At 35.3% G+C, this 20,432-nt stretch overlaps 1 protein-coding gene across 3 annotated transcripts in view; it reads left to right on the plus strand.

Annotated features, from left to right (window-relative positions):
* The window catches only part of SLC35F5 (solute carrier family 35 member F5), a 29,546-nt gene extending 9,778 nt beyond the window's left edge, over window positions 1–19,768 (plus strand). For all 3 annotated transcript variants that reach the window (XM_056496138.1, XM_056496139.1, XM_056496140.1), the window contains 12 exons: window positions 659–721; window positions 1,831–1,912; window positions 3,250–3,440; window positions 4,613–4,694; window positions 5,021–5,108; window positions 5,673–5,737; window positions 6,061–6,165; window positions 6,640–6,799; window positions 8,246–8,336; window positions 10,483–10,637; window positions 11,082–11,170; window positions 12,082–19,768. In XM_056496138.1, coding sequence (XP_056352113.1) covers window positions 659–721; window positions 1,831–1,912; window positions 3,250–3,440; window positions 4,613–4,694; window positions 5,021–5,108; window positions 5,673–5,737; window positions 6,061–6,165; window positions 6,640–6,799; window positions 8,246–8,336; window positions 10,483–10,637; window positions 11,082–11,163 — 1,164 coding nt within the window. In that variant the 3' untranslated portion in view covers window positions 11,164–11,170; window positions 12,082–19,768. The remainder of the gene's footprint in view (window positions 1–658; window positions 722–1,830; window positions 1,913–3,249; window positions 3,441–4,612; window positions 4,695–5,020; window positions 5,109–5,672; window positions 5,738–6,060; window positions 6,166–6,639; window positions 6,800–8,245; window positions 8,337–10,482; window positions 10,638–11,081; window positions 11,171–12,081) is intronic.
* Window positions 19,769–20,432: the final 664 nt, after the last annotated feature.

Below are 20,432 nucleotides of genomic sequence, written 5' to 3' on the forward strand. Positions count from 1 at the left end.
AAAAGGAAGGACTGTAATGTGCTGTTAGAAACTTCCTTCCCCCTCAAGGGGTGTAGTTAAATATTCAACTCTGTAATTGTTGCAAGTGCCTTTAAAGTGTCTTGTGTTTATTAGTCTGGAAAACACATCCATTTATATGGTTTTATTTCAATGGTTGTTTGGGTAAACACTGACATCTTATTTTTTGGTTCTGTTCCAATTTAGAGGCTTTGCTTGATGGGTTTGGTACCATCATGGTAGAACAGCAAGCTGCAGATCAGAGAATATGGGTTTAGTAAGGTGCAGAAAGGAAGAGGGAAAGGAATTTTGCCTCAGTGAAACAAAGAAAGAAGCAGCTTGTTGTTAATAAATGCACAATCATATAGGGGGGATTGTGTCCCTAAGACTGAATTTTGCAGGTTTTCTGTATCTAAGAGCCCTTATCCTGCATTCATACCTGGATAATTGAGTTCAGTGGGGTTCTTCAAGAGGTACAAGGAACTACTGAAATTGTTTACTGAGCTTGGAAGCCCTCTTGGTATTGGGGAGGAGGGCTGAGAAGAGAGAGGGAATTGTGACAGAATTTTGGGAAAGGTCATAGAAAACCTTACCCTTCAAAAATTTCAGTTACTAATAACTTTACCCTGGTAGTTTATTGCATTAAAATTTCTGTAATCAGTTTGCAGATGCTGAGGGTTATTTTGCTGCTTGTGCAACAGATACCACTGTGAACAGTTCTCTGGTAAGTGCCTTAATTTATGAAGGTCAATGCTTTACAATAAGGTGGCACAACTATCTTGACCTACAGTTTATAAAATATGGCAGTTTTAAGTGTAATAGGTTTTGTCAAGGGGGATTGGTAACTTACATGCCTATATATTACTAGTAAGTACTGCAAATAATGGTATTGCTTACTCTAAGAAACATGGGTTCTCAGCTCAATAAGGCACTTACTTGAATGTTTCTGTAGTAGTTTGTCAAAGAAATATTATCTTGTACAGAGGAAACCTTTACATATTCAACTCAGTACCATCTCTGTAATAGAGTGGGGGAAGCAATTGAGTATTGCAGATTACTCTGTGGATATTTTATACAGAATTACTTGAACATTAACTGACATTTTTTCAGATGTATTCTTAATTTTTTCGGGAATTTTCAACTTTATCTATCTGTACTTAAAAATAAAATCTTCTTGGCCTTTTCAATTCATTAAGATCATGTGACTCTAGAAACTTGGACAATTTTGCATTAATTTAAACATCTGCCAAAATTCTGATTCTAAACCAGCCTAATGAAAATCCAGCTACCAGATCTTTTTCATTACTTCACTTTTACAGTTTATTAATTTAATCTAAACGAGTAGCTTAAAACTTGTTAGCAAATGTTTTAATTGCTTGAAATACTTCTAAGTGCCTTATGTTGGTGTTTAGGTCTAAGGAAATAAATAAGGGAAGAAAATGAAGTTTTGTACATACTTTCTGTACTTATAGTTTATAATTTGGACAGAAGCTATAGCTAATGAAGTATCTGTGTTGTTGATGACTTACTTTGTAATTTTAAGTCAATAGGAGTGAATTTTATGTCCATAAGTTTTGTGTTCATGAGGATACACACTAAAGAGCACAGTTCTCTTTTAGTACTGTGTTTTACCAATATGTGTAACATACAGTATATTGTACACATGAATTTTGACAAGTCTGTCCACTGTGTGCAGACCTGCTTTAAGTCTGGTTCTCTTACTATTTACCAAGCTTTTCTTTATTTAGTTTTCTAATTCACTAAATAAATTCTACAGGTTATAATTTAAATATCCTGCTTAACTATATTTTTACTTGTACTGATTCATTGCAGAGTGAACCTTTATATGTTCCTGTAAAGTTTCATGATTTGCCAACTGAAAAAAATGGCAGTAATAGTAGTGATGCAGAGAAAAGTGAGTAAAGACCTTTGACATGCTGTAATGTTAGTTCTTTGGTGAAGGAGTTACTTTTCTCTTTGTTTAGTATAACTGCTGTCATGTTGCAGGACTTTCTTCCCCTTTCCCCTTTCCCCTCTCCCATTTTTAAAATTTTTTCTCCTTTCTGAAATCTCTTATTGCATGCATTGCAGTCTCATGTATTTACTTTCAGGTAGAGAAAACATAGGCCTGTCGTTCAGTTTACCTTTCTTGGTCACTACAGATGCAGCCTATGTTTCTCTCAAGGGACCAACTGGGTTCAGTACTTGTGATTCTTTCCTTCTGGGCTTGTAAGCAGCAGTGAGTCAGCCTCTGGAAAAACAAGCTATTGTCCTTTATAGAGCAGGAGCAAAGCAGTCAAAGTAAGAATTTTAACAGTCTATGTGCGTTCTGGTTTTATTTAAGCCTCACTATCTTGTGATAGTACCTGAAACAGGCCTAACTGTCCCAGACCATTGTAGAAAGGTTGGCTTCAAAACATCCAGTTAGCCAGTCCTCAGCAAAAGAGTCCCTGTTTATCAAAGGGAAGCTCTCTTACCTGCTACATGGCACACATTAGGAACCAGTGGTAGGCTCTGCTTCCTGTGGCAACGTGCACCATTCACTTCAGAATTCTTCTAGCTGCAGCTTTTCCTTTAGTTTTTTTTAGGAATTAGGTATTGTGTCACATTGGTTTAGGCTGATATTTGCCTGTAGTGTTTTCTTTACAGAGGAGGCTAATGATGCTAAAATAGCCTTCTAAATAGAACCTGATCCTTGCTTGCAAGATTGATAGAGAGTGGATTTCAGAAGGGCAAGTGACTTTATGGTCTCTGCTAAGCTATGAGGTCTGTTGGACTTTAATCTTCTGAATGAAACATTGTCCTTGCAGCTAGGTATAGTTGTGTGCAGGTTTTGGCTGTTTGGCTAATAGACAATTAAAGAAAATCTTATATGTTATAATGTTTTTCAAGAGGGAATAATTCCTATCTAAAAATGTGTTGTTACCTTTTGTTGAAATTTTTGACAGAGAGCAGTGGTGGTGCTTTGCAGTGAGGTTTTTGTGGGTGGACAACTTCTGATTGAAAGCAGTAATTAATTGTGCTCTGTCTTATTAGTGGCCTCCTGAATAGCAAAATAATAGTTTAATAAATCATGATGGCACATCTTCTATTTGGATAAGAACCTATTATTTGTGCAGTAATCAGTGGTGTGTTACAATATCATAGTTTAATTGCATACTGTATTATTATATCAAAAAGTTTAATAATAATTATAACATGAATATTTTTTCTTTTTTTCCTTTTGTTTTCCTTTTTTTCCCTCCTCTCAAGCTCCCAAAAAGCCTCGTGTGAGGTTCAGTAACATCATGGAGATCAGGCAGCTCCCATCAAGCCACGCTTTGGAGGCAAAGCTGTCACGTATGTCATATCCCACAGTGAAGGAGCAGGAATCCATCTTAAAAACTGTAGGAAAACTCACTGCAAGCCAAGTAGCAAAAATTAGCTTTTTCTTTTGCTTTGTGGTATGTGCTCCATTCTTTCAGAAAACTTAAGTAAAGATGCATTTAAAATTTGTATCATAATAGTGAATAAGTATTGAGGTGACTTGTGTTCTTGAAACCTTATTTTACAAATGTACCAAGAGAAGTCAAACTTCCTTGTGCTGGACATGGATGTGTAATATTTAATTATGAATCTGCTGGTAGATGTTGGTGCAGCATCATGCCTCAGTTCTGGGGGCAGAGAGAGAGTCCAGTGGCAGGACTTTTGAGACAGGAAAATGTAGAGGACAGATCAGTAATGCCTTTTCCAGAAGCACCTTGGCTGATACTGCCAGGTGGATTCTGTGTAGTGTGGACTCATCATGGCTTTTCCTCAGGAAGTAGAGCTCTTTAAACATTGTTGTTGTTATTATTACTATCATCAACAATAATAATACCACCAATGCATGTACCAGAAAATAGTAGTGTCATTTTTTCTGGGGTACTGTCCTCCTGTCCCAAACAAATTCTGTTTATTCTGTTCATGGACACTACTGAAATGTACATGTATTTCTTCTTGGACTTTATGAATATTTCTACATAAGACTAGAGAGTGGTTACTTCCCTTAGAATATATCTGAGATCTTATTAATGAGATCTCAATCAAGAAGTGAGAAAACGACATTTTATTTCTTTATGGAGAAATTAAGAAATATTTTTTTAGGCATTGAATGTAAGAGATTCTTGTTTTTTGCAGTGGAGATGTGTGCTGGTTTTAAGTACTCTAAAAAAACCTCATTAGGCTGGCTAATGTCACATGCATAACTGACAGTTTTTGCAGCCTTTGTGCAGTTATCTTTGGAGAAGCACTCTGAAACAAGTTGAAAGTACCTTTAGTTACTACAGACTAGCTATTATAATGTCATTTTAATTATTTTAAAGTTCTGAAGGATGTTATTTTTTTATTAAACACATACTTGAATGTGGTTGGTTTGAGCCAGTTCTAAGTTTGCTGCTGTCTTCTAATGTGCCTTCCAGTTCAATAGAAGTTAGAAGTCTCTTTAAGCTACAAATATAGTTCCAATTTTATTTTTGGTTAAATAATTGTTGTTTTTTTTTTTTTTCTTAAAGTAGGATTTTATTGCACTGAGAAATTTAAGCTTTGTTGTTGTTGTTACCCATATAATAACAAAATTATTTTTCTTTTTGCCCAGTGGTTCTTGGCAAATTTCTCATACCAAGAAGCTCTGTCAGATACCCAAGTTGCCATAGTTAATATCTTGTCATCAACCTCTGGTAAGTTTTATTTACACCACCAGGTCTGCATTATAAGGCTGTTTATAACATAAAAATATTGTTACAGTGGATTTGTGTAACATTTTCTCCTGTGCATTTGAAGATGCCTAAAGGCATATATGTGTGTTTAGAAAATTCCTTTTGAATTTGCAGAGGGTTTTTAGGGTACCTTCATGATTCCCCTGCTTTTTGTGTGTGTACTTCTGCAGTTACATCTGTATCTTAAATAATATATTTGAAATGTAATAGCTCTGAAGCTGTGTAGTTTTCTGAGCAAACTACTGCCAAAACTTGATTGTATAAACTCCTCTGAATTTCTCTTTCAGGGCTTTTTACACTAATCTTAGCTGCAGTCTTTCCCAGTAACAGTGGAGATCGGTTTACCCTGTCCAAATTATTAGCTGTTATTTTAAGGTAAGATAATGGGAGGGAAGATTTGGTCCAAAATTCCCTGCTACAGTGAGAGAACAGCTATACTTGTTGTACCTGTGGTATCTGTGACAATAAATGGTACCCATCACTTTTTAAAAATCCTTATTTCACAGATGAACCGAGCAACTGAATTAAGTATTTTTTTTATGCTTCAAATAATGAACCATTTCCAAGTCTCATTCTCCTGTAGGAAATCAGATTAATTTCTGTTGGAAATAGATGAACTAATTTTCTTGTTGTGTATTTGTGGTTTATTTTTGTGTAAATAATGAAAAAGAAGGAGCTTTGGCATTCAGTGTTGTCAACCAGTTTCATTAAATGCCTAGTGCATTGTTCTGGGAAGTTAAAAGTGAGGTTGGTTGGTTTTAATTTGGGATCATGCCTTAGCAGTTGAGAACTCATTTTTACTTTCTAGAAGTGGATTTTGGTTAACTAAAAATGCCTAAAAGATAGAACTGTGTATTTGCTTTTCTCTTTCTTTTATCTGTTTTTGTAAAGAAATTCCTGAGTTCAAGCAATGTTTTTCATTTCTTCTTTTTTTACTAGCATTGGTGGTGTGGTACTTGTTAACCTTTCTGGATCTGAAAAATCTGCTGGAAAAGATACAATAGGTATTTACTTATGGGTTTTAATCCTGGAATATGCAGTGGTCAGTACTATCTTTTGACAGTACTAAGTAGTCATATAGCAAGCTCTATATCTCTTATTCATGTAACATTTCAAAATCTGTTTCTTTAGTTTCAGCTTCTTAGACTTGCCATTTTCCATCCTGTGCATATATTGGGAAAGTGTTTACATTTTAGAACTTTCTCCATTTTCCAATGTTTTTCATTTAGTAATGGATTCTGTAATCAACAGAGGTTTAGGAGAGTTGATCCTCCTGTGCATAACATGTTTGGCATATCTCAAGGAAGTATTTTTTCCATTTTTCCAGGTTCCCTGTGGTCTCTTGTAGGAGCAATGCTGTATGCTGTCTACATAGTCATGATAAAAAGGAAAGTAGATAGAGAAGATAAACTTGACATACCAATGTTCTTTGGTAAGACCAAAAGTAACTCTGTTGAAAGTTTTAATTCATTGTGAGATTAAATGATTTGCTTTCAGGCACTGAACTGTGTCTGAGTGGTAAAGGGGCTTAGAAAAGCCAAGGAAGTAGAGAAAGCCTCTTACTCCTGTGATTATGAGTCCTTTAGAGACTGGTTGTGTGAATTGTTTCTTGTTTGGATCCTTAACGTGAGGGTGTAACTTCCTGGAGGAATGCAGACAGCCCCACTGACTTAAAGAGATTTCTGATTTTTATTTTCTTTTAAATTTCAAGCCTGTAAATATCTGATAAAAATTTAGTTTGTGAATTTTGGGTTAAATATCTTATATTTGTTTTCTTTGAAAGATTTAAAGTATTACTTCATAGCTGCTTTTCTATATGCACATTGTCAAAATAGGTTTTAGCTGAGATTTTGGTCATGTTGAAGAATATTTATTGTGATTTACCTAACACTGTTTTTGTGTTCAGGTTTTGTAGGACTGTTCAATCTGTTGCTGCTGTGGCCAGGGTTCTTCCTGCTGCACTATACTGGGTTTGAAGCATTTGAGTTTCCCAATAAACTGATATGGATGTGCATTGTTATAAATGGCCTTATTGGAACAGTTTTGTCAGAGTTCCTCTGGCTGTGGTATGTACTCCATACATGGAATATATTTCATATGAATTATCTTTCCTATGTTCTCAGATGCTGAGATGTAAAATTGCCTAGGTTGGAGTTTGTGCCCTTGTCTTTTTCTTTTATTTATTTCTTTTTTTTTTTTTCTGTCCACATGTGCAGTTTTAGCATTGTGTCACAATGTCCTGTTAAGACAACCACTAACTTTAAGAAGTTGCTGATGTGTTCTTGTAGTAATTACAGTGCTGTGTGCTTAGCTTATCCCAGAATTAACATTTGGGGGCAAAGAGACTTTGTGTTACAGAGTTGCAGTAGCAAAAGGCGAGTGTGAGCTCTGTTGCAACAGTTCTGTGACAATACTGCAACAAAAGATCCAGGTGGAGTAGACGGAGTTACACAAAAACTTTTTAGTTTTTTAGAGGGTGTGGATTATTTTTGTTTGTTTTTCCAAGTTTAAAGTTATGTATTAATTTGAATAATTTTTGTTTATTGGCAAATTTTTACACCAGACCTAGGTATAAACATATTCATTGTAGCATATGTTCCTTTGCAGCTGAACTTGTTTGTTGATAAATATTTCTGTGATTGTATCTATTCTATAAGATTAAACTGCAGCTCAGTATCAGTGTCAAGTTAAGTGTAATTTTAATATAGGCAAAATAACAAACAAACACATAAACCTCCCAAACCTCAAACATTGTATCTTGTCCCAAAATCAAGTACTATAGTGTAGGGTTGAGTACATGGGTGTGCCCAGTCTTTTTTACATATGTGGTATTTGTTTAATTAGGAATGATATTCCAGTCAATTACAGTGCTAGTTTTACTTCCAGTTCCTTTTCCCTGGAGTTTTGGATTGGGACTAATTAGAGAGTTTGTACTGATATCATTCTTTACCAGTCCAGTGTGCCACTAGTATAGTCTTTATTTTTTTGGAAGTAAATAATGTCATTTAACCTACTCCAAAACCACATATTACCAACTAAATAATGTAGGGATAGATGTGACTGTTAGTTGTTTTTTTTTTCCTTAACCTGATGATAAATTTTTTTTGGGATTCTGTACCATTTATTCATTTACAGTCTTCTGTGGACAAGTTGGTTGTAATTCAGAAGCAGTCTCTTATGCTGTAATCATGGTACAGAAACAAAATGCAGATTTTTCTAGATGAAAAGGGAAATTTCCATCATCTCAAAAGATTAGTATGGGAATTAAACCTCAGCCCAGAAGACATCCATTGCCTAGTTAAGAATTCAATGCACTTTCACAGATTTATGATGGAGTGTGATGGTGTGAGTTCATTTTTGTTTATTGAGCAGTAACTAACAGTTCATCAAATGTCTTCCTCATTTGATGTATTACTTTGGTTGTCTTTTAATTTTTAAGTAAGACTTCGTTATTATAATTATTATTTATTGTCTTTAAATTGTCTAATTGATATTATTTTATTGTCTTTTAGGGGCTGCTTTCTTACCTCATCACTGATAGGCACACTTGCCCTAAGCCTTACAATACCTCTGTCCATAATAGCTGACATGTGCATGCAAAAGGTAAGGTACTACTAAAATTTGATCTTTGCTTACAGAATTTCTTCTAATTAAATTCTATTAGACTTGTACTTGTTTATTTGGTACAGGAAATTAGTCAAGTTTTGCACTTGGAGTGTTTCCAGCCAAAAGGAGGCTTTGCTGTTCAAAACAAAGTGTAAATTGTAATGAGTGCCTTTAGACTTATGAAACTTAGTGCATGTAAAAATGGAATGAAAAACCCCAAACACAACTTGTATTTTGCTTTTACTTCATGTCAGTGTGGAAAATAAGTCAGAAAAATAAAAGGATAAGTATAAGAAAAGGTTAAAAGTCCCTGAATATGTGATAGGCAGTATGTTTTGTGTTAGTCTTACCTGCATATTCCAGCATGGAAATAGAGCAAACACTGCAGTGATTCCAATAATAGTAGAACATATGTATTTGTGTTGCTCCTAAAGCATCTGCAATACATGCTTGAGACTTAAATTGTTATGGGATGGTGAATAACTCGTGATAACTGTAAAGGAAACAAGGAATAAAATATCTGTAGACTCCTCCCCCAAAATTACTTACATGACGTCAAAGCTAATGCTGGTAGTAAAAAATAAGAATTTTTTATGTAGGTTTGTGTGTCAGTACACATTTTAGATTTACACAGATGTGTTTGCAAGTGCAAATACATTGGTAGTGATGTGTGTATAAATATAGTTACATATATCAATATATGAAAATTTTAGGTTGTCTTCTGAAGTGACTCATCTAAAGTTTCTTCTGGGATGCACTGAAAAATGGACTGTGCTTTTCTAATTCCCAGTAGACAACTTAATCTCTAGGCTGTTTATTCTGAATAAACACAGGGTCCAGATCTTGTAAAATTAATTTATTCTTCATGTAGTAGTGCAGCATGGAGGCATTTCAAATAGCAGAAACATTGGATGACTTTCAGCTGATGTTGGTAACAAAAGGGCGAATTACCTTTTTAACTCATGTTGTGGGAACTAAATCCTTTCTGTCTCACATTCTAGAAAACAAATTATTAGTATTAGAAGCACAAGTGAGGGACCCTAAATTAAAGACAAACTGCTGCAGACTTTGAGGTTTTTTGGACAAGTGTATTTGTGCAAGTCTGTCTCTGTCATAATGGAAATATCCTAAACCAAGCCTGTGCTCACTGAAGTCTCAGGTGTCCACATCTCAGATGACCTGTCAAATTTTAGTCTCCAGCTTCAAGCTGCCCTGTTAGTGCCTCTGGCCAGCCTTGTTTCTACTTAAAATAAATCTGCACAAGAATGCCACTGGCATGGCTAATAATCATGGAATCACAGAATGTGCTGAGCTGGAAGGGGACCCATCAAGATCACCCAGGCCAACTCCTGGCCCTGCTCAGGACACCCCAAGAATCACACCATGTAATGTAAAGATTAAAATATCAGTACATGCAGCCTTCATGTGACTGTCAAATGGCATGGTAATTATGCAATATTCATAATTACTAACTTTCTGGGTATTTATTTTTCTATAATTTCCTAACATAAATCTGAATCTTAAGAAATTGTGACCAGGTTTGGCAATTTGATTTCATTAGAAATCAGTTAGGAAGTATGGGGCTTAACAATTGCAGTTGATGAGATCTTTGAGGAGATCATCAGTGCCAGGTACCAAAGCTGAATCTGTTTTCTCCAAAGCCTTTGGTTTTGGATCTTTTCCCCACATGGGGGGGCCGTGCTCATGGCTCTGTCATCCTGAGAGGCAGGTCCCAGGCTCTTCCTGTCCTTGTGCCCTTGGTTTGGAGCTACACAACCATGGAATGGTTTGGGTTGGAATGGACTTGAAAGATCATTGCTTTACAACACATGGAATGTCTAGGAGACTTTCTTCTTAGCACCAGAGACACAACAAAAACTAAAACTGAGATTATTTGGAAATAGCAGTCTTTATTCAGCTCCCAGTGCAAACAGAATGTTCCATTGTAAAGAAAGGATCAGTGAGAACATGTTATGCAGTTCTTAGAAGAAGCAATAACTATAGAAATTGTACCAAACAACTCACACTGTTTAAAATAACTCAAACTGCATCTCAAACTTACAATAATAATCATTCCAAATATACAGCATGTAATTTTTTTTTTTAAGCTGTCAAGTGAACGATGTTTGTGTTTCAATTCCAGGTGCAGTTTTCGTGGTTATTTTTTGCAGGAGCAGTACCTGTATTTTTTTCATTTTTCATTGCAACTCTCTTGTGTCACTATAACAACTGGGATCCAGTGATGGTGGGAATCAGAAGAATTTTTGCCTTTATTTGTAGAAAGCATCGAATTCAGAGGTAGGGCAGTCACAACCTATAATCCTGTCTCTTTAGCCTTTTCAATATCCTGTGTTCTTTTATAAGCCACAATACTTGCACTCTGTTTATTTTCACCTGATTTTATATCCAGGTGTAGTATTTTCTTAATAGCAGTAGTTGCCAATCCATTTATTAACCTGTGTAGTGCTCAGAAAAAGGAAAAATGTAAAGTCTGCTTACCTTTTAAAAGAGGTTTCCTAGTGGTTGTCACAGTTTTTACCTTTAATGCATCTATGATAATTTATTTACCCAGCACATGCAGTGAAAATTGTGCAATCTTGAATACACTTCATACACTTAAGCAGTCTTTACATATTTTTGATGGCTAAAGTTCAAACAGCTGAATACTTGGTGCTTATGTTGGCTTCATAACAACCAATTTGATATTACTGTATGACTGTAAATAAATGTGTTTCTTTTAAGAATGCCAGAAGAAAGTGAGCAGTGTGAAAGCCTCATCCCTATGCATAGTGTTTCACAGGATGGAGACAGCTGCTGTTCATAGACAAAAGGTAAATAAATAAAATAATAAAACTCAAACAATGCACAGAAAGGTGAGGAGTGCTTCTCATGGTTGCATTTGTGTTATGCAAGGACACATTTTTAAAGAGTATGCAGTCAGTCTTTATTCATGGACAGAGTTTTAAAGTGTATCTTCAAAATTATTATTGCTACTTGTTGCCAGACATTATTCTCACAGTTCTTGGCCAATCATTTTGAAATGTAGTTTTTTACTAAAGAGTATTACAAAGTTCATCCAAAACTGGATGTGAGTCAATACACCAGAAGAGCCATACAATCTCTTGGCATGGATGATGTGTTTGGAAGACATCTGAAGTAATTAATTCTCTTTAGTGCTGTTGGGGTTTCAGTCTCATGAAAAACACCAGCCATTTAGAGAAGTTTAAAGAACACCATGAGACTTTGTTACAGGTCCAGGAAGTGGAAAGGAGCCCTGTGTTTGTGATTGACAAGAATTAAGTTGGTAAATTCCATTAAATATTAGGCTAAATATTTCTCATGATAAGCATAGGGAAAGTAGCCTAGAATAGCTAAAGAACTTGCAAAACACCCCACTTTAAGAGGAGGTTACACAAATCTCTAAAAGGAACATTACATGGTTTGTCAATACTGGCTTGGAACATTAAAGCAGGCAAAGATTAGGACTCTCCTAGCCCTGTGCTTCAGAGTTTTCAATAATACATGCAGAATTACATGAGAAGTATATTTTTATTCTCCAATGTTGTGTTTGTGTAAATCTAGTGATGAAATTAAAAATATTCTAACTGAAACAGTAATTGTGATATCTTAAGACATGGAGTTATTTCCTTTGTTAGTAATATGGAAACAAATACTTACGGTAATTCCACTTTTATAATCCTGAGATATGTACCCCTAAAACTTCTTTTCTTCTTCTTCTTAGTTTAAAAATGGAGTGATGACCAGCGAAGAGACAATCTTCTGGAAAAGTCCCTAAGGAATCATGTTTCAGTGCCTAATCTGAATTGTAGTAAAAATAAGAAGTTTCAGTTCTTTTGAAACTCTAAACTTTTTCTTGCTTTCATGTGATTTTATAAATGAACAGATTTAATACATGCCTGTCACCATAGAGAGTCAGTCCATCTGAGCAACCAACCTGCCTTATAACACTTGAGTTGGTGACATTACTTGACAAAATCAAGAAAGCAAATGCTGTTAAGTGATTTCTTTCTTTTTTTTAAGTCACAATTTTGTTAAATGCTGAACAATATTATTTTAAAAGATACTTTAAAGTGAGTTATGTAAATAAGTTTGCAGGTCATCAAGTCTTACAGGCTTTCAGATGAAAAGCTAAATAGATATGTTACCTGTAGTAGGTACAAATTAAATTTTTTATGTTGTATAAACTATTTGCATATTAATAGATGAAAATAGATAAATAATTTATTAAGTGCATTCTTATAATTACTGAGGCAGGATCTTTGTAAGGTCCTGGAACACTACATATATAATGTCTTAGGCCATTTTGAGTAGCCTTGTAATGGCAATGGGTGCTGATGATTAAAAATCAAAAAAATTGCCCAAGAATCAGGAATGCTTAAAATTTCAGTGAATGGTAAAATATTTCTAATTGCAATACATTTGGGTATAAATTCTTATACATGTTTTAAAACAGGCTGGTTCTGTAACCCATTCTCAATCATAATTGTCACTCAGACATTTCGGGTGTAGAGATCAAATTAATTGTGAAAGTTTTCAGTCAGTGGTTTGGAGCTAGAATCTGCTAAGCAATATGAAAAGGAAAGGTGTGTGCATTGATTTTTCTTTTCCCCCAGCTGTATTAATAAATTTATTCTAAAACTGATAATTATCTTCCTTCCACCGCAGTATTTTATCCTTTTTAATCCAGTGAAGCTATATTAATTATATTCAGGAATATCTGAAATTAGTCAATGCCATTTTTCAGCTCCTGGCCTATAAGGCACTTAGATCAAAGTTAATTTTGGCTTTTGATGGATTTTATTTTTTCTACAATGAATATGAGATGGATTTTTAGCCAGGAGTATTTTCTTCCACACAACAAGGTTATTCATAATGTAAGGTATTTCTGCTGTCCCTCCACACAAATACAGAAGGATGACATAGCAGAAATATCTGTTCATGTTTAGACACTCAGTAATGATCCTTCCAAAAGCAGTTTTGGTCTTTTGGTAATAAAACTGTTATTTGAGAGGGAATGCAGGAAAGTAACATGCTTAAGCTCTATATTTATAGAAGAATTTGAGCCAGCAGCTGGAATTTAATATAAGAACTGTGTGTAGAGGAAGGAAGACAAAATGAACCTGGGCTATTCTGTTCAAATATTTAACCTTCATCAAGTTTTTCTTTCCTGTTTTTAATAGTGGATTGCACTACTAACTTTGGTGATCTGAGGTATCTCTTTAAGATGAGATAATAAGTCCTTCTTGGACACAAAAATAAAAATTAAAAAAAACCCAAACCAACTACAACAAAATCACAAACCCAAAAGGGACAAGAAAGTCAATTAAATTTCACAGTTAAATTTCCAAGCCCCACAGAGGGGTCAGAAATTGCAGTTGTCAAACTAATTTTATTTAGTAGAATTTTCAGGCATTTTTTGATCAGTGGAGTTTCCTTAGGTTTTGGATTTGTCCTTTAAAATTATGACAAATGTAGAGGATGTTTGCTTTAACTTTTTTCAAGAAGAAAAAAAAAAGTCTCTTTTTAGTTAATCAAATGTTTCAATGTGATCCTGCAGAATATTTGATACCAAGCATTAACTCCAAGTTTGAATCAGCTGGGACTTGTGGCATCAGTGCATTAAGCCTGGAAAAACCGAGTTTGCTTTCAGATGGGCAAAAAGTATTTGTAGCAAAATTTTGTATTGTGATTTTTGCAGTTGGTCATGCAAACAGGGTTGGATCTGTAATGTCAAATGTGCAGTTGCTATTTGTATTTGCCCTTATGTTCATGGCTTAAAGTCAAAGATCATTGTAGCCTCTCTTGTATATGACTGTTAATTTGCATTACTCATTAGTCTAAGAGGTTAAGAAAAGTACTAAGAGAATATTCTTCTGTCTCTGACCCCAGGAATGTTGAAGAACATTCAGTAAACTCAAAGTCAGGGCTTTTCTACATGTTTTTGTTTTTAACAAAAATATATTAATTTTTTTAATAAGATATGAAATATTCTTATCTCCTGGCACTAGGTAGCTTAAGCTATGTTTTTGCATTAAATTACAGTTCTTTAAATAGTAGGAACAAAACAAACTGTCCTTGCTGAAAGGATTTTTAAACAGTGGTGCCCCTGTAGTTACAGGAAACATGTTACACTTTTAATTACAGAAGCTATGACTGATATAACATTGTTCCTGCATTTAATAGAATGTGATGGAGTTTTTTCTACAAAACCTTGTGATTTTTAGTACAGTGATATTTTATAAATATGATGTCTGATTTGAAATGTAAATTGCATAGCTCTGATGGATGCTTGGTAAATGCACAAGAGATTTAGCTTTGATTCTCAGGTATCTCTGATGCAATGGAGATGTGCTGGGTTTTTCCTCCCTGTGACACAACTGGAATGTGAAGGAGCTCTCTCATGAGTGCTTTACCTCTGTGTGGTAGTGTATATTGTCATTGCTCTTACTGTTTCAATTTGGGAATGTCTTCATTCTGGCTTACTTCTTGTGGGAACCACATATGCTTTAGAAAAATGATGTTGAGCATTTCTTTGATTGCCTCTGGATGGTTAAGGAGCAGTGATTTCCCACGCCTGCACAATGGGAAATGAATGCTGCGTGTTGCTCTGTCAAACTGTCCAACTAATTCCTGTAATCCTTTGAGACAACCAACAATTTCTTCTGTGCGTGTAATTGAGGTTTTGGGGCTGTTTGGTTTTTTTATATGGAGGAAATTATGATAATTTGCCAAAAGCTACAGAGCATGCCTTTGCTTTTAGGGTTTTGGTGAGTCTCACCTAGTTTGATAAGCAATTTGCTGAACTTCAGAACAAAGGCAGGAAAGGATTTCAGTTTTTCTGCCGCTTCATGTTGGGTTTCAGTCACAGTGAAGATGTGCTCACTACAGGGGACTGCTGCAGATGTAATGCTGGTTCAGCAAGGGATGGAAATACCACATCTGTAACAAAGTCTGGGGCATGTGAATGCTCCTGAAGGCACTAAGGGCTTGTTCTTGGCTCCCAGTCTTCACTGCATCCTGCTCCTTGGCTCTGGCCTCTGGGAATGCCTGTCAGGGGTAGGGGCTGTAGGACAGGACTGTTCTGGCTGGCCACAGAGCTGGGCTGCAGGGACTGCACACAGACTCAGAAGGACAGCCTGGGTGTCCCTGTGAGTATTTTGTGGAAAGGGGGTGTTAAGCAGGGCTGCTGCTCAACCCAGGGGAGCTGCAGGTGATTCTTGGTCTATTCATGGCAGAACTCCTTGAAATGTACAAAAAAAACAAGATCCTGCATTGCTTTTCTTGATGTGCTGCTGCAGTTGTCATTCCTGTCACAATGCTCATGCCTAGGTACTGCTATTCACAGCTGTGATGGCTTTAAATAAGGTGGCAAAACGATTGCTTTGTAATTCTTGGTTCCATTTCTCTTAGTGTTGAATGTTGTCTTTCCTATTCCCTACTAAAAGATCCTCCTATCTTAGGGAAATTATGTTACTGAGCTAAACTAATCTATCAGAGGAGAGGGAAAACCAGTTACATTTTGGAGATAGGCTGAGTTTATGGACACACTTTGAATTTCGTATGGAAATAGGCCTCAGAAAGGCAGAGTGGAAATGAAGTGAAGAACTGGCATGCTCAAAAATCAAGAAACAAATTGATGTAAATATCACAGTGTTGGGTTATATGGCTAACTGTAGGATGGTACTTTGAATCAGTTGCCTTTTCTTGGGATAAGTTTTGAGTTAGTTACCATTTTTGTTCTGGCTGTCACATGTAGTGCCTGCAATTTAATAGTTATAACTCCAGTAGCATTTATGTGATTCATAAACTGTTTTTATGCATTTTTTCCCTTTCTAATCCATGATTTCATTAATGTTGTATTTTATTTTACATGATCATTGCAGGGCATGATTTCTCAGGGAAATATGGATGATACCATATGTTGTGAGAGCTGATAACTAATTCCTGCTTTTAACATTAAACATTTCCAAGTTTCACTCAAACATTTCACATCGTGTAACTTCCATGTTGAATTTCCTTAGGCTTATCAGGTAAATAATGATGAGAATGTTAAGAGCATTTAAAGATGTCAATAAAATTTACTCTGCCCAACACTTTGTTACTTTTTGGAGAAACATCCATTCTAAGGTGATGCTGAAATGTGTGTGATTTTCTACTTTGTCCTCTTTGCCATAGAAATGAATAGTTACTCTGCTGATTTTGAAGCTGCACTTCTGGCATGACAGTGACATTAACTTTCAGGGTTAGACAGTGCTGTAATAATACATAATCTGATTCTGGGATAGATCAGTACAAATCTCTAACATAAATATATTCATTTCTGTCATTAAATTTTTACCAAGTCTCATCACTTTGGGGAATTTTTTTTGTTTTGCTTTTCCAGTAAAGTTACTTTGGCTAGAATGGGAATTGAGCCAAAGCCCACAAGAGTCATAGACAGCATTAATAAAGTAAAAATTTATTGAAAAGAGCTCTGCAGTCAGGTTGACCTTTATGCCTTTGCAGTATTTCTGTCTGCAGCATGTATTTGGAGTGGTTTGCTTTAAGACCTCAGTAATATAAATGGAGGGATTTTGCTGGTAAATATGGTAAACACACTACTGTTACTGATCACAAAAGATATTTCCACATAGCCAGTATTCAGCTTAATTATTTAGAAGCTGGATTTGTCTTGCTACATGACTTTTGTTTAAAATCAGCAGCATGAGAAATATTTACCCCTTCACTTTGCTGTATACTTCTTTTGTCCATAGTGAGAACATGTGATCACAGTCATCAGCCTTGTGCATCAGCTTGCTCTTGATGATTTCTGCTTTGACATTTCCATTTCCATGCCCTGTTGCATTCATTGCAAAGTGAATTTCCTCTCTAGGTAAAGCCAGTGTAATTGTATTTTGACTGCCCTAGTCCTCTGTGGTGTTAGCAATCTGACATAAAATGTAAATCTGACATGTAATGTGACAACTTAGAGGTCAGTGTTCTCACTCTTGTCATTACATCTGGTATTAGTAGGTAACCAGACCTTTTCTGGATATACCTGGCATGATGTGGAGTGCATCCAGAATTCCATCTGGCTTTCACTTCCTACTTTAAAAAGCATAAAGGACTTTTCTCTGAGGATTTTTGTAGAAAGCAGCTGTTTAGTTCTACAAGTTCAGAGTCCTTTAACTGCATCTCAATTTATAAAGTTGCATCCAATGTTCCCTTTCTTTTATTAATGAGCTTCTGAAGGTTTTTTTCTGGGAAGGTGCACAAATTTTCTTTGTGTTCCACAGAAGAAATATGACTGAATACTGAAATGGCCTCAGAAATAAAAATTCAAGGCTGTTTATTCTGTAGTTCTCTTATAGTTCACATATGTTCCCTATTTTTTTTTTTTTTTTAAGAAATAAAACCCCCATACTTACCAAGCTGAGGGGAATTAGTCATTTAGCACAGAACTAATTTTATTATATGCAAATGGTTGTATTTTTATCAATTATACCAGTCAATGTGTTACTGATGTTTCCAGTCCACAAGTCTTCCTTTTCTGTGTCACAGGTGATGCTTCTCTTCTACCCAAATCTGACCTCTTGCATACCAATCAAGTTAGTTCCACTGCCAGAATGAGTAATTTATAAAATATTTTAGAATCTACTTTTTCCTCTGACTAGGGGTACAGCAGGGGCTTTCCAACCAAACAGTGCCACTTTTCTGTTAGAGAATTAAAAAAAAAACCAACCTATTAAAAATTTTTAAAACAGAAATATTGATTGACAATCAAGAATGTTAGTAGGAAAGTAGGAAACATGCTGTAAAATCATTGGGTTATTTCTTGTATAGCCCAATTCCACATAGGAAGTGCTTGAGCAGTAGTTTATTGGATTGATCTGTGGTTGATCTTGATTTAATGTAGAAAGTAGGTATTTTAAATAATCATTTTATATTGAAGCTGAAGGCTTAAATTAAGCCCTGTGATTGTTTAAAAAAAAAAAAAAGGAAAAAAATTGTATTTGGAAACTTAGGAGGTATCTTTTGTTTGTGGTTTGGTTTTTTTGAAGTCCATCCAATGCAGTTACAAAGGAATGCTCTGTTAATTGGCACTCATGAGAGGCTGTTTACACAAGGCTACGTGGAAAGTGCAGCCAGGTGCTGGAGTTGACATTACCTGAATGGAATTAGAGAAATGTTCTAAGCATGAGGTACAACTTCAGCATTGTAGAGCTGAAGGGGTGTTTGTAATGATTTACAATTTGTGTAAGGTCTCTTTGGAGTAGATATTAGTAAAACAAAATTGTTTGTGAAACCTTGAGTTATGAAACTCCTGAAACCTGAGTGCATTAAAAGATGCACAAAGCCAGTCATAGTTTTGGTGGTTCTTCTGGCGTTGCATTTTATACTGAGGTTCAGAAAATTCTCAGTTATACTTTTAAAGTGGAAGCTGCTTTAACTGAAGAGCTTTCAACTGAAGAAAACTTTTTTTTTTTTTTTTTTTTTTTTCCCTGAAGTCTGTACAGTTTGCTGATAATTCAGATGTTCTGGGAGCTCAGCAAGTTCCAGATACCCAAGTATCCTCTGTGAAACATCTTTATGCATCATCCTTTAACCATTTTCCTCAGTGAAAGCAGAACGTGAATTGCTGATGTGTATTGCATTTGCACTTGAAAACCTGATTTCAGAGTGTGTTAAACCTTGATCTATTTTTGATAAAAAAGAAATGTAGCATTTTAATCTAATTTCCATTTAATGGTAAGGATATTCATGCAGAGAAAAACATATATCAGGGCTTGATGCAGTGATTTTTAAGCCAAGAAAGCAGCAGGGTGGCAGTGGTAAATCTGAAATGAAGATGCATATCTGTTCAGAAACTCTGGTTTCCTCCTGCCCTCTTTATACCAAATTGTGTCTCCATTATTCCAGAATAATACAGATGAAGCAGAAACCAGAGCTTTTACTCTTTGTTCTCTAAAAGTGAGCACTGGCTTTTGCCTGGGGTGTCTTTGTCCTGTCTTCATTATCTGATGGGAGGTCAGTTGAATAAAAAATATTTAATAAGTATTTTTAATTAAAATCAGATTTAAGATATTAATTATTTTGAAATTCTCTATATTAATAGAGATCTAATGAATGAAAATTGAAGTCCTATATTGCAAATACTGAACAGTTCTTATATATTTTTAACAAAACCAGTATATATATGGATATTTGAAACATGCATGAAAATGGAAATTGGAAGATTGTTTTTATGTTAAAAGATTTATAAACTGAAATTCTTAATATCCAGTACCAAAACCCTATAAAAGGGCTAATGAAAAGAAAATGTAATGTATTCTGATTAACAGCCTGTGATATACAATCAATGGGTGTGATGTTTTTGTTCTGTATTATATTTATTATATGTAAGTAAACAATAAAGATTATAAATCTTATTTTCTTAACAGGAATTGGTATTTGGTTGGGGTTACTGTTTAATGTGTTTTATATCATCAGTTAAGGAAGTATGGTCAGTGTGGGTCTGGCTTGTTGGCTGGGGTTAAACCACGACAGTGGGGACACCGAATTTGGGTGTCTTGTCTTGGTTTTTATTACACCTGAGTTTATTGTAACGAAGTGTGTCCCGTGGTTTTTATTACACCTGAGTTTATTGTAACGAAGTGTGTCCCGTGGTTTTTATTACACCTGAGTTTTAAGTGTGCCCAGCCTGTGAGCAGCAGGGGGAGCTCCAGCCGTGCCCATCCCGCGGCTCCGGATCAATTATTGTGTAGGGGAAAAAACAATTAATTTACCTGTTTATCATCCCTGATTCCCGCAGTTAACCAGGGCTACACAGCGACCTTTCTTCTTGCAGCTGAACTTTCAGTGTCTTTAATAATTAAAACTTAGGGGATGACAGGCATTTACCTAAAGACTTCATAAAAAAAATGAGGAAAAAGAAATTCCACCATAAGCTTTTCTGAGTTTTCTGGATTAACTACAGCTGCATTCTTTTTTACCTAGATTATAAATATTTTTGCACAGTTATAGGAAGAAGCAGCTTTTTATATTAAAACATTGCTTTTCCACTAACTAATTAAGGAGTTCATCTCATATTCC

Source organism: Oenanthe melanoleuca, chromosome 7 (genome assembly GCF_029582105.1).
Source record: "Oenanthe melanoleuca isolate GR-GAL-2019-014 chromosome 7, OMel1.0, whole genome shotgun sequence".
In the NCBI taxonomy this organism is placed as follows: Eukaryota; Metazoa; Chordata; class Aves; order Passeriformes; family Muscicapidae; genus Oenanthe; species Oenanthe melanoleuca.